The sequence below is a fragment of the Centruroides vittatus genome, unplaced genomic scaffold (assembly GCF_030686945.1).
Source record: "Centruroides vittatus isolate TY-2023 unplaced genomic scaffold, ASM3068694v2 scaffold_1152, whole genome shotgun sequence".
In the NCBI taxonomy this organism is placed as follows: domain Eukaryota; kingdom Metazoa; phylum Arthropoda; class Arachnida; order Scorpiones; family Buthidae; genus Centruroides; species Centruroides vittatus.
This window is the reverse complement of record NW_027122670.1, coordinates 208,254-225,317: the sequence shown is the minus strand read 5'-3', so window position 1 is coordinate 225,317 and position 17,064 is coordinate 208,254. Positions and strand designations below refer to the sequence as shown.

Sequence of the window (17,064 nt, the reverse complement as noted above, 5' to 3'; positions counted from 1 at the left end):
TATAATTTTAATGTTTATATATTTGAAATTCAAACATAAATGATACACTGACTTATATTAATTTACTACTAAATGGTTAGAAAGTTTATTATTAAAATAATTTAACACTATAAAGAAACATGCCATCTGTATATTCTTAACATTGTAAACAATCATAATAGTTGTATACTAGGTTAAATTCTTAAACTTCTAAAAAAAATGTAATCCAATTATACATATCAGTAGTTATACATGTAAATGTATAACTACTAATATACATGTCTAACATACAATAATCACAAATTTATATTTTACTCTGATCTGTTATCAAAATTTTCCAAAATTAATTTATTATAAATTTACTTATTTATTACTATTACTAACAGACAACCACATACTAATTTAGTGTGCCAAATTATTGTAATTACAAATAAATATTAAAATTAATTATGGAAATTTTAATTTCTCAATTTTGGTTTATAACAACAGCTTGATTTAATAATAATGTATATGTTAAATTCAAAGTTTATGTATTTTCATATATAACACATACTTCATAACTTCTTAAATAGTTGTTGATGATCTAATGTAAAATTTAAAAATGTTTCATAAAATAAACAAAAAACTGAAAATGTAAAATTAAAAACAAACATAAAAACTTCCTGTTTGTTTTTCCTACACCCAATATATTTTAACAGATTATATATGTTATGGACCAAGTGATGGGGCATTATGAATAATGCCCAGTCATTATGAATAATAACAAACAAAATAAATTTCAGAATTTAGTTGACTGCCATTTGTCTTTCTGACATCATCATTGCAGAAATGACTCTCTCCTCTTTATTAAAATACTTTTTAAAATAGCTGCTAAATTTATGACTTTCAGATAATGTGCTTTAAAAAGTAACATCTCAATCTCAGCTAACAAAACAATGTAAGAACACTACTTAATAAAATGACTATAAAACTACTCACAAATCATAATTAATATCAAATATAATCAAACAAGTTTATTATATGCATATATTAAGATTTTTATAAAAATAATACAACAAAATTAATTAAAAACTGTTTAATATAAAAATAATTCAATATTGGTAATATTTTTAAGCTTAATTGATACTAAATTAGTGATGTGATTATATAGTATTATTGCATAGATCACACTTATTCAATTTCCAAAGGGCTAAAATTTAAACTGAACAAAAATTCAAAGGTTTACTCTTTATTTTAATCAAATTTTAAAGTTTAAGCAACCAATAGTACAAAAGTTTTATTATGACTAAGACATTTTTAAGCAATTTTGTTCAATTCAAAGTGTACTGCACTCTTGTTAATACAAATTTAAATTATATGAGGATGCTCAGATTATTTAAAGATTTAAATTAGCAGAGTTATAGTTATAAAAGGAAATAAAAATAAAGACAACAGACAAATAGAAAACATTTTTAAAAATTTTGTATAGCTACTTGGTTTTAAAATGTTTAATAAATATTGATTTTACACTATGTCATTCATCATTTTATTTTTTTTAAAAATAATCTATGATTATAAACAATTTTACTAAACCCGACACATAGCAATGACACACCTTTAACTGCTGTAAATCATCACGCTATAATTTGGCAATAATAATTATAAATTACAAATAAATTTGGTCCTAGAGGGAGGCATTAAGTACCGTCTCATACTAAATTTAATAATTATAATTTAATTAAATAACTTTAGATTAACTTAGAAAACTAGAAAATAATCAGCGAGACTCAAACCCGTAACTGCCGCTTACCATGCAAATAATCTAAAAATAATTTAACAGAAATATGAAATTGATTCAAATTAAGAGAAATTTGGATTAGCTGAAAGTATTGTATTTGCAAAACTAAAATTGTTGAAGGTAAGAGTCTGAATACAGTTTACATTTTGCACAAAGTTCTATTGTAAAAAAGAAATATTTATATTCTTCAGTGTCTGACAATAGGCATTTTTCCAAAAAAGTTTACAAAGAACAAAAGATTCATGTTTCTTTAGCTCCAATCTGATTAAATAAGTTGTTTAGTCTATATAATTTTAAAAGATACTCAAGTCAGTTGCTACCTATTTCTGGATTATTATTTACATGTTAATAATATAAAATATATAGTTAATAATAGATATATTAAATGAATAAAAATCCTTAATCCTTGCTGAGTAGTTATTTGTTCTGTTATTCAGATTCAAAAATCAAATATATAAACATGATTGTGTGACTATTATTTATCTACTGTATATATGTTTTAGTTCAAGATTTCACAATAATTTCAACTGAAAGATAAGAGAAAAATCAAAGTAAGATTTTATAGTATCAGTAAAATTATTTAAAATTAAATACAGAATTTCTGTTTAAAATTTATAATAATTTAGTCTTTAAAAACATTTGAATAATTTGATAAATGCATTCATTTGACTATCCTTTAGTCTTATTTTATTGAATGCCAATAGTAATTTACAAATCTGTAATGTATTTATTATTACTGCTTATTACTACATCTTTGGAAATCAGTATTCATTAATCATAGCTTTAATAAATATTCCCATGTGATTTAATTATACTGTATTTTCCTTATTAAATCAAAAATGCAAATAGTGAAAATGAGGAAAAACATGTTTTACTGATATTAAGTACGAAATTTAGCCTAATAATTATAAGATGATTACAAAACTAAACAAGAAAGAAGAGTTCTATAAAAACTAATTATTCTGGAAATATTCCATGGCAATAATAATACAAGTTTCTTTTGTCAGTATGAAGTAAAAAATCCTGTCTGTCACTGCATGTGGCCAATAATTCGGGTCATGCTGCATAGTACCAAAATTACCACTTGGCAATATTTTTATTAATTAAATTGACAATAAAAACCCTAGTTCACTTATTTTGACATTCATCACAAAATTCAATCACAAAACATGCTTGAGGAAAAATAAAAGGTCAAGCTCCTATGTGATGGGAGACCTATGTGATGGGAGACCTATGTACCACACACCTAGGGTGCATTCTTTTATTCCTCTGCATACACTCCATGTACAAAGCACTCATTTAAAAATTCCTGTGAAATGCATTTCAATATTCTGGCTGGAGCTGTTGCTTGTATTAGTAGTTTATAGTGGAAAGCAACATGATGTCATCTGTGGTTCACTTAGTTTCATTTCAGTGTCTGTTCTGTAATCATATGAATAAAAATTTAGAAGTTGGAAAAGCACATGTTAATGACATAGTGATGAAGGTAAGAGTCATCTTGAATTTTTTTCTTGAACATTAGCCAGCATTCTAATTTTTTCATGGCTACTTTGAATGTTCTGTTAGCAAGACAACCCATTTAATGGTAAAATTTTACAATTGGAACTCTTTTTTAACTTTTGTATCCAAAAATGCACATTTTAAAATTATAAATCCCACCTTCACAGTACGATCAATAGGATAGGTACATCTTTTTCTTTCTTTCACAGTCATTGCTAAATGCCTACAAACAGCAGTGCATGCCATTGTGGTGGAGACATAGGATTAATGAATGCACCCCTTTCTAAGTTCCAGAATCCAAACTGATATGACTACTAGCACATGCATTAATTAATAAGTAAAACTAATGTAATAAGTAATTTGAAGTGGCAAAGAAATTTTAAACTGGCAATATGGTTGGCAATTTTTTTAAATTTTCCAGATCAAACCCCTGCAATAACCATACAATTTTGCATTTTTGTAAAACAAGGCACATTTTGGAATAAATGATTAGCATTTATAATTTCTAGATGATGGCAATAGAAAAGGCTATAAAAAATGAATTCTTGATTTTATTTTATGTTATGTCATAAGATTTATTAAAATTAAAATTTCCTTGAGTAGACAATAACTACCATTTACTGAATTTTTTCTTTTTTTATAAAACTAGATTTTGTGTTTCTAGACTGGTTCAATAGAAATCAAAGGACATAATTGCTGGAGATATGTTTATTTTCCTTCAACATAATCTCCTCTAAGCTTTATACATTGTAAATTTCACTGGTACAGATCACAGAAGGCCTACTTAAAGGTGGCAGATATAAAGACTGCATGTTCTGCTGTCACAGTGCATTGGATATCCTGAAGGTCCTTGAAATGTGTTTTTTTCAGAGCCATGTTCAGCTTGGGGAAGAGAATGAAGTCTGCAGGAGCCAAAGCCATGGAATAAGGAGAATGTTGAAGCTGAACCACCACATTTTTGGTCAAAAATGATTTCATGAGCAACAACAAATGTGCAAGGTGTTATACAGAGATGATTCAAGGAGCAGAGCTAATGAAATTCCAGTCCAGCATAGCAAGTTCTTTTTAACAGCCACTACATGTCTCAGGGTCATATTGAAAACACAGACTTATCATCAGTGACAATGGTATCCAGAAGGTTCAGATTAGGGTTTCTCCAATGGGATCCCAGATGTTTTTTAACCCAGGAAATCCCACAAATTTCTTTAAAATTTAGATTTTTCTTATTTTGTGTTAAATTTGAAGAAATTTTGCAAATAGAAAGTATAATTAACCTATAAACTGTCAGAATACATTTGTATTTATTAATTTTAAGCCTGCTTATTAGTTCTTTAAATTTTTGCTTGTTACGGCATGTCACAGATTGTCAATAATCAATATATAGCCTGTTTGTGACAGGACTCTGAAAATTCTTTACTTGTCAAAACCTATAATATCTGGAATAATTGTGTTTATGCTGTCTTAATTTTTAACCATGCCCAGTAGAGCTTCAATAACTGCATTATTCCAGGTTGAGCAAATTGGACAAGGATACAAATGAGTACGAAGTCTGCAAGTATGAAGTTTTTCTTCATAAACCTGATTATTAAAAAGCCCAACAAACTACCGAATTATCAGGCAATAAGCTTGAAGCCGCTATTAAAGTAGCTGAGGTAGACAAATCAAGAATACTAGATGACAAAAGTACTGTAATGCATCTGGAAAATGAACTAGAAATCTTCCAGGCTACAGTGAAAAAACACATAGTATCCATCTTCTCTTAAATGCATTAAAGATGACTCCACCCACATCAATTGAATCAAAAAGGGTATTCTCAGTAGCAGGACTTTTCTTTAGTAAAATAAGAATCAAATTGAGTGATAGGAGTATTGACCATCTTTGGTTTTTAAAATCTTATTATAAAAATTTACAATAGTATTTTGTATTATGTTTTATTTAAATATTGAAAATTACCTTCTAACTTAGAAGTTTGATCTAAGTTCATTTTTTCTTTAAATTTTCAACTCAATTCAAAGGCATAGTTCTTTTATTTGTTGTAAGCAGTTTCCAACAAACTTTAATAAATTTTTTTCTATTTGTGAAAATTTCTACATAATTCAAAAGTAATTTTTTATACATATTTTACACAGCATTATTATTATTATTATTTTGGAGGTTGCAAGATGTATTAAGTTACTTAGAAATGAAAAATAATTATATCATTTGATTTTAAGATTTATTTTATATATTTTTTTTTGTTGTTGTTTTGAAATCATAGTATATACAGACTGGGTAAAAAAGAAAAAATACAATTTAATACAAGGAGATAAGTTCAGACAACTCCCAATAAATCCCAAAGAAATTCTTCTTCTCAGTAACACATCATAGAAGGAGAAGGTGGATATAGATTTTATGTATTGTTATGTATGACGTAATCCTCATCTATTTCCTTTTATAAAGTATAAAGACCAAAGAGGGGTCATAAAGACCCAAAATCCATTTCCTCCAATAAAACCTATACCATCATTCTTTTAATTTTTTAAAATCCCCAGCAAAACCAGTAACTAAACATTTAATTAAACAAAAAGTGTATATATCTACATAATCAGTAGAACATCTCAAGACATTTTACACAAATTTGAAAGTTGATTCTACTTGGAGATTAATAATTATAATCTTTTGTATTAAGTAGACTTGTGTTTTTTTTACCGGATGTATACATTACATATATATATTTTTTGTTTTTGTTTTGATTAATTTTGATTAATATGCAACTTCTATAAATCTCTAATTCAAAAATTTGTAAACAAACTCAAAAAAAGATAACATTTTTTTTCTTCTGAACTCAACCATTTTTAAATGACTTATTACAGTTTATTTATTTTTATTTATTTATTTTTTTTGTACAAAATTTATTTGTTGTACAGATTTAAAAAACATATTACTGATAAAATATACTTCAATTAATGGAAAATATGTTGATAAAATTTGATTTATTTCTCAATTACTTTTAAATCGATGAAGTTGCGCGACTTTTAAATGTTTTGAAGTAATAAAAATTCTAATTTGAATGGAAAATAAGTCGAGTGATAAAGAAATTCAATGGTATGAGATTTTGCATATTAAAGGTTTAGAAGTGGACTAACCTCATTTTCTTTATTATTCCGGATTCCTCTTACAAGATCAGCTAAGTTTTTGTCAAATATACGTTCTAAATTTCCTTTAACCTTTTTCAGAGCCATTGTTTCATATATTTGAATGTTTGCGAATTTATCTGTATCATGTATAAATCGCCTTTATCATAAATAATCATTCAGTTCATTAAATTTGCTAACAAACTCGAGTTTAAAATCGGTCATCCAGACATCATGGCTGACGTTTGCATATCACATGATCATTTGACGAAAAATCATTTAGATATTTAAACCTGACACCTATCGATAGAAAAAGGAATTATGTATTTCCGTATATTTAAATTATAAAATTATAATTATGTATAATTTTTCAATGTATTTCTTAAAAATAAACATTATAACTAAATATTCAATAAGGAATAACAAGAATATAGTTGGAATAATATTACGTTAAATTAATACTAAAAATTATTACGTTAAAGCTTATTCTTCGTCAATTTAAAATAGTTTATTCAATTTTATTTACGGTACTTTTAGGCACTAAGGAGTGGCCGCAAGGCGCATTAGGTTATTTGAGTAAGAAGAAACGAAAGCATTTTTTTTATTTTTTTCTTAGGTCTTTCCGCCCTGTGGGCACTAAGAGGGCCTCTTTTTAGCAAGCCCATTATGGGTTCGGTCAGGCCTACAATCGGGCGGCCAGGTGGTGAGGACGAGGCCCGACATATCTGACGGACCATCCCCGAAAAATTCCTGGGGAGTTTTCGACCCGAAATGATGATAGCAGCACCCGGTATTCCCAGGTCGTATCCGTCCCTAGCTCCTTTTCAAACACGTGATTGATAAGTGCTCAGCGTGTCTTCAGACAACTAGCCATTCATTACCCACCATGCAACCTACCAGCAGTGCGGCCGTACCCTAAGAGAACCTGTTTTCCTATATTGATTGCGGGATTATCTAGGTTTACATTAAAAAGGCCAACTATGGCACTTGACATATTAGGAACAGATAATCCTCATGAAATTCGGAGGAATTTTCTATCTGGCCATTCGGCAATCAATATTTAATTTTATTAGTTTTATAATTGAAAGGATATTCAAAACAACACACACGAGTTTGTAATTAAAAACACTATTTTCTTATATGGGCATATGAGGAATCGATGAAAAAATTTAAAGATTAAAACATGATATGGATTGTAAATTTTTACAAATTATAATTTCTTTATATCGCATTATTTGGATGGCTAAAACGATTTATCGCTCTGGGGACTTAACTTCAGAGTTGGAATCGAAGAAATTTTCTAACATGGTTTAACACAGATTCGTCGATCCGTTTTTCACTACCGGTCCTATTGTGGGTTTGATAGACATGAAAAGAAGTTCTGCGCTAATACGATGGCAAAAGTTATTTTAAAAACACATTGTAACGTTGCTAGAATTATCAAACTTCATTTTCTTTTGGACATGTTTTTCGGGGGTTCATTCAGTGATTCAAATCAATATCCGTGAAAATTTTGAAATTTGTAAAAATGTTCCATATTTCGTTCTGATAATTTTGTGCTATAGCGACCAATCAAGCATCATCTTAGCTATTATCAGTGTTAATTAAATAATTCTTGTGTAAAGAGAATTAAAAAATATACAGGGTGTTTTTTTTATGTTGAGACATTGGATCTCATTATTTTGGGAAAAAAGTATAGACGAAAGTTGTAGGGTTTTGAAGGGCCAATCAATTGGTGACCTTGGATGTGACCTTGGCCTTGACCTTCAAGGTCATTTGAGGGTCAAGTCTGTTTTTTCAATGGGACGCACATATTTTTGTCCCCGGCAATGGAATGAGCGGGAAATTTCACAACCGGATATACCTTTGACCTTATGGTCTAGGTCAAAGGTCAAGATTATTTTAAGGTTTAAATTATAAGCTTTTTCTAATGGAAAACCGTACTTTTTATTACTGGAATAGGCAGGAAGGTAAAAGTTACATTTTTTCATGACCTTATTACTTTGACCTTTAAAAGCATTCACTACTTTTAGCACTACCCAAGAATAACAATGTGGACATACTGTAGCAGTTTTCTGCTCCCTTCGAGGTGCTTATTTTCAGCGAGTCCCCTTGCCTCTCTCTATTGCAATGCTTGTGTTTGGTGAGTCTCTTTACTTTTCACCATTGCTTGAGATGTTGGTTTCGAGGAAAAATTTTATAACATGTTCAAAATGATGCCCTTCCACTTCGATGCATTCGTTGAGCCGCGCTTAAAATTATCACGCTTGAGATGACCTTCAGAGGTCAAATTTGGGGTACTTGAGGTCATGGCTGATTGTAAAATTTCCCGCTCTTTCCATGTAAATGTAACAGTGGCGTGCCGTCATTGAAAGCGATGGAAGCGCCGATTCCACCTTCCAATGACCTTCCCTTGTATTTTATAAAATATAAATTTTCATATTTTAACGTACTTTGAATTAATTAAAATTAATATTTTATTATAACTGCATTATGTATCTTTTACAAATTTCTATACTACATGTGAAAAAAAACGATAAGATTGCTATTGTATATTCGAATAATTCGGTGGCGGAAGGAATGTCGAAACCGGGTCAGTCTCCAATCAGCCAGATTATATAGGCATTAGCACATGCGGTTTACAGTGCGCCAACCTCACCCGGTTTAGCTGGTAGAAGCGACACACTCGTAAAGAGTACAGCTTTATATCCCGGAGCGGTTGTGGGCTGTTATCCGCCTGCCTGTCAACTTCCAAGCAGCCAGATTATAGGCATTGGCGCATGCGCTTTACATAGCACAAACGTCACGGTTTAGCTGGTAGAAGCGACACACGCGTAAAGAGTACGCGACTTTATATCCCGGAGCAGTTGTGGGCTGTTAGCCGCCTGCTAGATATTCGGCCACCCTCGCTCGATTATGTGAATCACGAGCAGACTAGATCAACGGCGGGCAACCCGCGGGCCAGCTACGGCTGGCGAAAAGTTTCTATCCGGCCCGCGAGATCTTTAATAGATTATTAAATTGGAAAAATAACTAATTAATAGTTATTTTTCCAATTCTTTGTAATTTTCGAAAACGATAAGAGAAATAAATGTAGTAATTAACTTTTTATATATTTATTTCATATTTGCAGACTAAAAAAATTACGAGTCACAAGAAGGCGTCAATTAACTACTACGGCGCGGAAAAAAACGTAAAATTTATTCTGGCCCATGTTATAAAAAGGGTTGCCCACCCTAGACTAGATTTATAACAACCCAACCGATAGGAGTTTACTGGCACGTTTTTATGATAGTTCTGTATAGTTGACAGGAGTTTAAAAAAACTCCATTAAAATATTTGATATATTTATTCTGCGTTTATTCCGCTCTCCCATCTTATATTACTTACGGATTTCGATGTTAAACCGGTGATATTACGATTTAGTATGTCTTATCTGTAAGGGGATGCAGAAAAACGTGTACAATTCTAGTACAGTGTTAAAAATTAACTGTTACTTTGGCAGCATCATTTACAACCAAATTCAATGAATGAGACGTACAGTACATACAATGGTACAAAAAAAAGCTCTAGAATTTATTTTCCTTAAATTTACGATTTATATATCCGTTGTCATAAAAATTTGTCTTTCCACTGTTTTCCCAAGACTACAGATATTAAGGTACAAAGTAACCGGTTTCGACTTATTTCTACTTAAGAAGTGACTAAATAATTAAGAGATTAGGGAATGGGGACATAAATAAAACCCTGTTGAAAGAGCCAGAATTTTACTTCAACAAAAGCTTAACAGAACCAATCACTCGCTCAGTACAGTGGGAAACTGATTTCCGTGTACACCTGGTATTAAAACGAATTAGTTAGAAAACGAATGACTATTAAGTTTAACATAGTTAGATTTTTACAGCTACGGTGAGAAACGTTTAAAATTTACAACAGCCCTGTGGCGTCCTTTGAGATATACTAGTGATGCGACAAAAGAGGCATTTGACATTGACCGGTATCGGCACCCTCGGGATTTGGCACGCACACACTCACTACACACCTACCTGGACCGTCACTAGTTCCATCCATTAGCTACTCGTATCAAGATATTTGACTAAGTGGATTGTTTTAAGATTTAAAAAGTAAAGACTATTTTATGTTATTTTTATGTACGTTTCTTTACAAAGCTATATTTTAATTATAATTTTCTTTAAAAGTATATTAATACAATCGAACAATACATTGTACCAGGTATGTATATCCACCGCACATTTTATTTCACCGAGTAAGTTTTTATAATTTATTTTTAATTTTAGCCCTTATATCGTGGCTAGCGATTCAGAATGTAATTGTGATATTAAAAATACATTTAGAGAAGTCTACAGTTTTTACTGGCTTATCGAACAAATGAATACGAATGGACCCTAGACCAGTGATTCTTAACAGGGGGCCGCGGCCCTGGGGGTCCATAAGAAGTTTGCCGGGGGCCGCCAAATTATGCAAAATTTCCTTCAGAATATAATAAAAAGAAAATTGATGTATAATCCGAATATCGTATTGAAAAGTGAAATAAGAAAGATAAAGTTTTCCTATTTAGTTTTTATTTATTTATTTTGTATTTCTTCCTACATACAACTTTGTTAGTACAGAAGAAATAAATGTAAATATGCTACTTACACCGCAGTATTTACTTCTTTTATTCCAAAGCAATTTTAAGAAACTATTAATGCTTGGAATTTTAAAAATAATTAGGAAAAATAGTAGGCTTTGAAAATTTAAATATTTTTGCAAAAGATATGCAAAATCCTTACGACAAGTGGGCGTTTTAGTTTTAGTTTAGTTTTAGCATCGACATTGGATCGACTTATCGACATGTTTCTTATTTTATTTTCTGTTAAAAATTAATGAATTTTCATGTTTAATTGTGAAGTTTGAATGTTATTTAAATAGATAATGAAATAATAAAGTTATGATTTACATTTATTATATAAAAAATAAAGCAATAATAAAAAAATCAATTTATTATAGATAAATTATCAAATTATCAAATATAAATTATTATTAAAAAATGGGGGTCACAAAAAAATTATGAAATATTTGGTGGGCGGCGAGTATAAAAAGGTTAAGAACCACTGCTTTAGACCATCACTGACGCGCAATTAACTGATTGCCCCTGGAAGTCGGCTTCTTACAGAAACACAGCTTCCCTGTCATCAAATGTCACGGCACGCCACTGAAATGTAACTTTTACCTCCCTGCCCATTCCAGTAATAAAAAGTAATAAAAAGTTTTCTAATGGTTTCCCATTAGAAAAAGCTTATAATTTAAACCTTAAAATAATCTTGACCTTTAACCTAGACCATAAGGTCAAAGGTATATCCGGCTATAAAATTTCCCGCTCATTCCATTGCCGGGGCCAAAAATATGTGCGTCCCATTGAAAAAACAGACTTGACCCTCAAATGTCCTTGAAGGTCAAGGTCAAGCTCACATCCAAGGTCACCAATTGATTGGCCCTTAGAAACTTTACAACCTTTGTCTATACATTTTCCCAAAATAATGAGATCCAATTAAGTTATTTCACTGCCTCATTATAAAAATACATTCTGTATATGTATAATTGACCGGATGGTAAGAGGTTGATAATTAATTCATATGTATAGACATTTTACTGAAATAGACTGAAATAACCCGAAATTATGCATTATACTTTATATTAAAATTTTTTTTATTTTCCGTAATTTCTTAACATGCACAGCAAAACGTATGAAGTTTTGAAATTTCATTTGTCTATGTAAGCAATTAATTTGTTGCAATTATTATAAAAATTCTATCAGTAAGCTGCTACATACAACACAAAGAATGGGAATGTCTTGTTTACATATTATGGTGGATGATCACTAATCTCTCATCTAATAGACGTCGCCAGTTGTCAACATTGCATTTTTTCGAACTTCCGGCTAAGGGTGTTTTCGATCACTTTGCTACTTGTTATATTTGTTTATCAAAATTAGTATTATAATATTACACGTGTTATTGTTGAAGAAAGGTCTTTTAATCATAGCTGTAAATTGTGTTGCCTGAGAGTTAAACATTTAGTAGTAAAATAATTTCCGGCATAAAAGTTTTCTAATTCAGTTTCAATAAAAAGTATTTTTTTAAGATTTTATTTTGTTAAGTTGTAAAATTCAACACAAGTGGTTGTTGATTCATTCGATCAAATATGCAACGGCATGTTATTCAGCAGAAAAATCTAAAGATAGTCTCTAAGAATTTTCTATGGCTTGCTAAACATGGCATTAGTGAGTGACCATGTGTTGTATTGTTTGTTTTATATATTAGTTTATAAAACATGTATTCATTAAAAGAATCAAATCAGTATCAAAAAACCAATATTCAAAGGATCTGAGCGAAAAGCTTATGAAATCGTGGCTGGTCTAGCACCTGAAAGTTTCTGAGTACTCTTAGGCAATCTTTGAGACCTATAATTGGGATTGTTCTTAGCGTGGATGCTATCTCAAGCTCCCAGGCTTTTCAGGAGTTCAACAGGAAGGGAAAAAAAAAGCTGCAACAAATGATGAGGTTTTTATGCAGGAATTATTCATATACCAGCGGTGGCCAACCTTTTTGGAAGCAAGGGCGCAATTAAAAATTTTCGTGAATGTCGCGGGCGCGACAATACAGTATATGTTTATTGTTAAAATTATTTTTAATTCTTAATTACACTTTCTTAAGATTTTTTCATTTAATTTTTGTCATTTTTAATTTTGATTCTTTTTGATTTTATTTTATAGGTTAAAACAGTTGTTTCCAACCTGTGGGGCGCGCCCCCTAGGGGGCCGCGAGACTGTTGCAAGGGGGCATGCAGCTGTTTCCAAAATATCATTTTCGAATACAAACCAAAAAAGTCGAATAGGTGTCAAAAAAATGAATCAGCAAAATAGGTATACGTAATCCACAATCCTCGCCGCGAATTTTTCGGGTACAAATGCAAAAACATCCATCCATACTCTTGCTGGAACGAAAACATCTCGCTTTCGCGTTTGGAGCCGAGCGCCGGCGGGGCGAGGAAACAAAAGACAAGCACTCGGAACATCCCGGGTATTCTCGTGCTTACTCGCGCCAAACTTCAGTAAACAGAAGCATCTGTTTTTTTTTCTGTTGTCTATGAACAGAATTAGTTCGTTAGTAGTGCTTGCGATAACCACGTTGATATAGAGAATGAAACACTTCGCTTTGGTAACTTCTAAATTAATATTGAGTTAAATTTCATAACTGTTATAATAGTACATTATTTTTAGTACATTTAAAATTATTATTTCTTATAATAAATAATTATTTTTTTATGTATATTTTTACATAATATTGTATATTATTTTGTAGCCCATTAAATAAATTATAATATCAGTTGAGTATTTATGAAATTAGATTGTTAGAAAAACTAAGGGAGAGCAACAATTTTTTTTAAGGGGGCGCAGGTACAAAAAGGTTGGAAACCACTGGGTTAAAATAATAATAAAAATTTGTAATAACAATTTTATTGAACGACATTTATTACAAAATACATGAAAAATTATTATTCGTTAATAAGAAGGTTGAGACTTTTTTTTTTTTTTTTTTAACTCTTTCCGCCCTGTGGGTACTAAGAGGGCCTCTTTTAGTAGGCCCATTATGGGTTCGGCCAGGCCCACAATGGGGCGACCGGGTGGTGAGGGACGGGGCCCGACATATCCGAACGGACCACCCCCCGAAAAATTCCTGGGGATTATTCGACCCGTTCGGATTCGATCCCGGGTCCCCCAGAGCGGTAGGCTGCCACCTTGACCGCTCGGCCATCCGGCCGCTAGAAGGTTGAGACTGTATTTCTTGACATAATTTTATTATATATATAGTTATTTATTATATAACTATATAATAAATATAGTTATATAATTCCGTATATAATATTATTATTTATAGAATTATTTAATATGTCAATAAATAATTACTTGAAAATTTCAATTAATAAATAAGTAGTAAGCATATTCAAGAAAATTCTGCTTAAAAGCTGGATCATGAAATTGATTGGAAATAAAATAAAAAAAAAATTATTTTAATTTATCGGGAATCATGTCGTGGGCGCATAATAAATCGCTTACGGGCGCACTTGCGCCCGCGGGTGCGGGGTTGGCCACCTCTAGTGTAAGGTATCAGAAATACAATCGCACGTAGAATGTGAAGCATAAGTCTGAAATGTAAAAGATCTGAAGAAAATGTAATAGAGTCACTGGGTTTGTCGTTTTGTGTTCAATGTTTATTTTATAACCATAGTATATTAGTGTAATTAAATAAAATGCGTAGTTCATCAGACTACTGTTTAGTAACAAACGTCTTACAATAAATAAATAATCTAGAATTAAAGTAAAAACAATAATTAATTGTTCCTAGAATGCAGTGTTTTAATGCTTTGATTTCATATGCTTCCAATCCGAAATAGTTTTACTGCTGATGTGTGTAACAGTGACGTGCGGTGACATTTGATGATAGGAAAGCTGTGCCGGTCCTGGATAGAATCATTGGAAGCGTTATACGATATTTTGGTGTGTAGCATCCACGAGCTAAACCGCGTGAGGTTGGTGCTCTATAAAACGCACGCGCGAATGCCTGTAATCTGGCTGCTTTACACAATTCAGATATTTTTTCCATGGAAGCTATCCCGTATTCGACAATACGGCGATTCCATTGGGAATATGCATATACGAATTCATATTTGAATATACAATAGCAATCTTATTATTGTTTTTCACATGTATAGAAATTTGTAATAAGATACATAATGATGCAGCGGCCGGATGGCCGAGCGGTCAAGGTGGTAGACTACCGCTCTGGGGCACCCGGGATCGAATCCGAACGGGTCGAGAAATTTTTCGGAGGGTGGTCCGTTCGGATATGTCGGGCCCCGTCCCTCACCACCCGGTCGCCCCATTGTGGGCCTGGCCGAACCCATAATGGGCTTACTAAAAGAGGCCCTCTTAGTGCCCACAGGGTGGAAAGAGTTAAAAAAAAAGATACATAATGCGGCTATAATAAAATATTAATTTTAACTAATTTAAAGTACGTTAAAATATGAAAATAATCGCACAATATGTGTTTATATTTTAAAAAATATAAGGGAAGTGGTGCTTCCACAGCTTCCGTGGACGGCATGCCACTGGTGTGTAATGGTTCTTTTTCGGAACTTCGCGTTAAAAACTATAAAAATTGAAATATATAATCATTTTATTAACGTACGAAATTATTAAGTTATGATTACGGTATATATATTCAGTTTTAAAATTAAGTATCTCTATAACACAGTAAAACCTGTCTAAACAGACTTTTTACAAAACGAAAAACTGCCTATACTGAAAATATATCTCGAAACAGAATGATTATCTATGTAGAGTACAGGTACCAATATAATATAGAGGTGGAATACTTTTTTAAATCCAATTGCATGTATAACCAGAGTTAAGTGGAATTATTTGGCGTAACAACAGTTTAATTTGAAACATAATATAAACCGTAACATTTTAATTAAATTTATGGAATCTTGGTACCAAAAAGTTTGCGAAATACTGATCTAGTACTGACTTTTCATATCTTCCTAGAAGTTGTGTGTGAGCCCGAGCTTGACGAAAAATTTGTCAAAAAATTTTTCGAAAGAGAAAAATCAGAGATGATTAAAACTTTCCCCACGGACTTGTTTGAAATGACACATCGAATGTGTCACCCGTAAATGACGATTTAAAATCAACAATTAGACTGCTGTATGATAGATCCTAATGAAGTCATGAGAAAACCCACGAGAGACCCCCGAATACAAAATGGAGGCAGTTTGCCATCATAGTGAGTTCGCTTTGACTGGTGCTTGTGCTCGATCCTGTGTAGATACTGCTTTAGTCGTCGCCGATCCTCTACCCTTCTCAAGACATCCAAGACTTCCGAATCACCTGGAGAACCCGGAGTACGCCGATTCTGAGACTCCGACAAAAGGACCAACTTCTACTTCTAAGGTATTTAACAACGCCCGACCGATTGTGAACTCTCTCTCTCTCTGACAGGGACCCGCGATATTAATGATTTCCTATAATTGTTATTCAGAATTAGAGTTAGCTAAGTGTCCTAATTTGTATCTCTTTGGTATATAAATAAACGGGTATTGTTAGTTGTTAAATTCATAGTAGCATCCCGAATCAGAGCGCTTACAAACGCGATTGCTCGCGTGCAAAAACGAATTTAGCGGCCATCAAAGTTTCTGTGTCTGTCCTTAAAGACACAGTGGTGTCAGTCCTGACGAACTAATCATCGCAAAGCGGTGTCGACCCTTCGGTCCAGTGGTGCCGAAGCATAGGGGGTGCTCCGGCACCCCCGTGTATTTTTTACCGTTTCTATAATTTGTGTATTTTTTACCGTCGCTATAATCGAACGACTTTGAAGAAATTTATAAATTTAAAACACCCCTTGAATAAACATTAGCGCAGAGGAGAGACTCGTTAAGAAGAAAAAAGAAAGAATTTGGAAAGAATTAAACGCAAAATAAATTTCACAGAAACAAAATCAATGCTCCTTAGATTTTTGTTGCTTTTGCGGATCTGCTCAGTAGACTCCTCTGCGTTTCATTTATGAGTGTGCAGATCTTTGTTCAGGCGTACTTGTTCATATGGATTATTCCTTTTTTAGCCCTAGTGAGGTT

General features: G+C 31.9%; 1 protein-coding gene across 1 annotated transcript in view; it reads right to left on the bottom strand.

Annotated features, from left to right (window-relative positions):
* Nucleotides 1-6,639, bottom strand: part of g (adaptor-related protein complex 3, delta 1 subunit-like garnet) — a 107,051-nt gene extending 100,412 nt beyond the window's left edge. The window contains exon 1 of the mRNA XM_067284122.1: nucleotides 6,382-6,639. Coding sequence (XP_067140223.1) covers nucleotides 6,382-6,477 — 96 coding nt within the window. The 5' untranslated portion in view covers nucleotides 6,478-6,639. The remainder of the gene's footprint in view (nucleotides 1-6,381) is intronic.
* Between the last annotated feature and the right edge of the window lie 10,425 nt (nucleotides 6,640-17,064).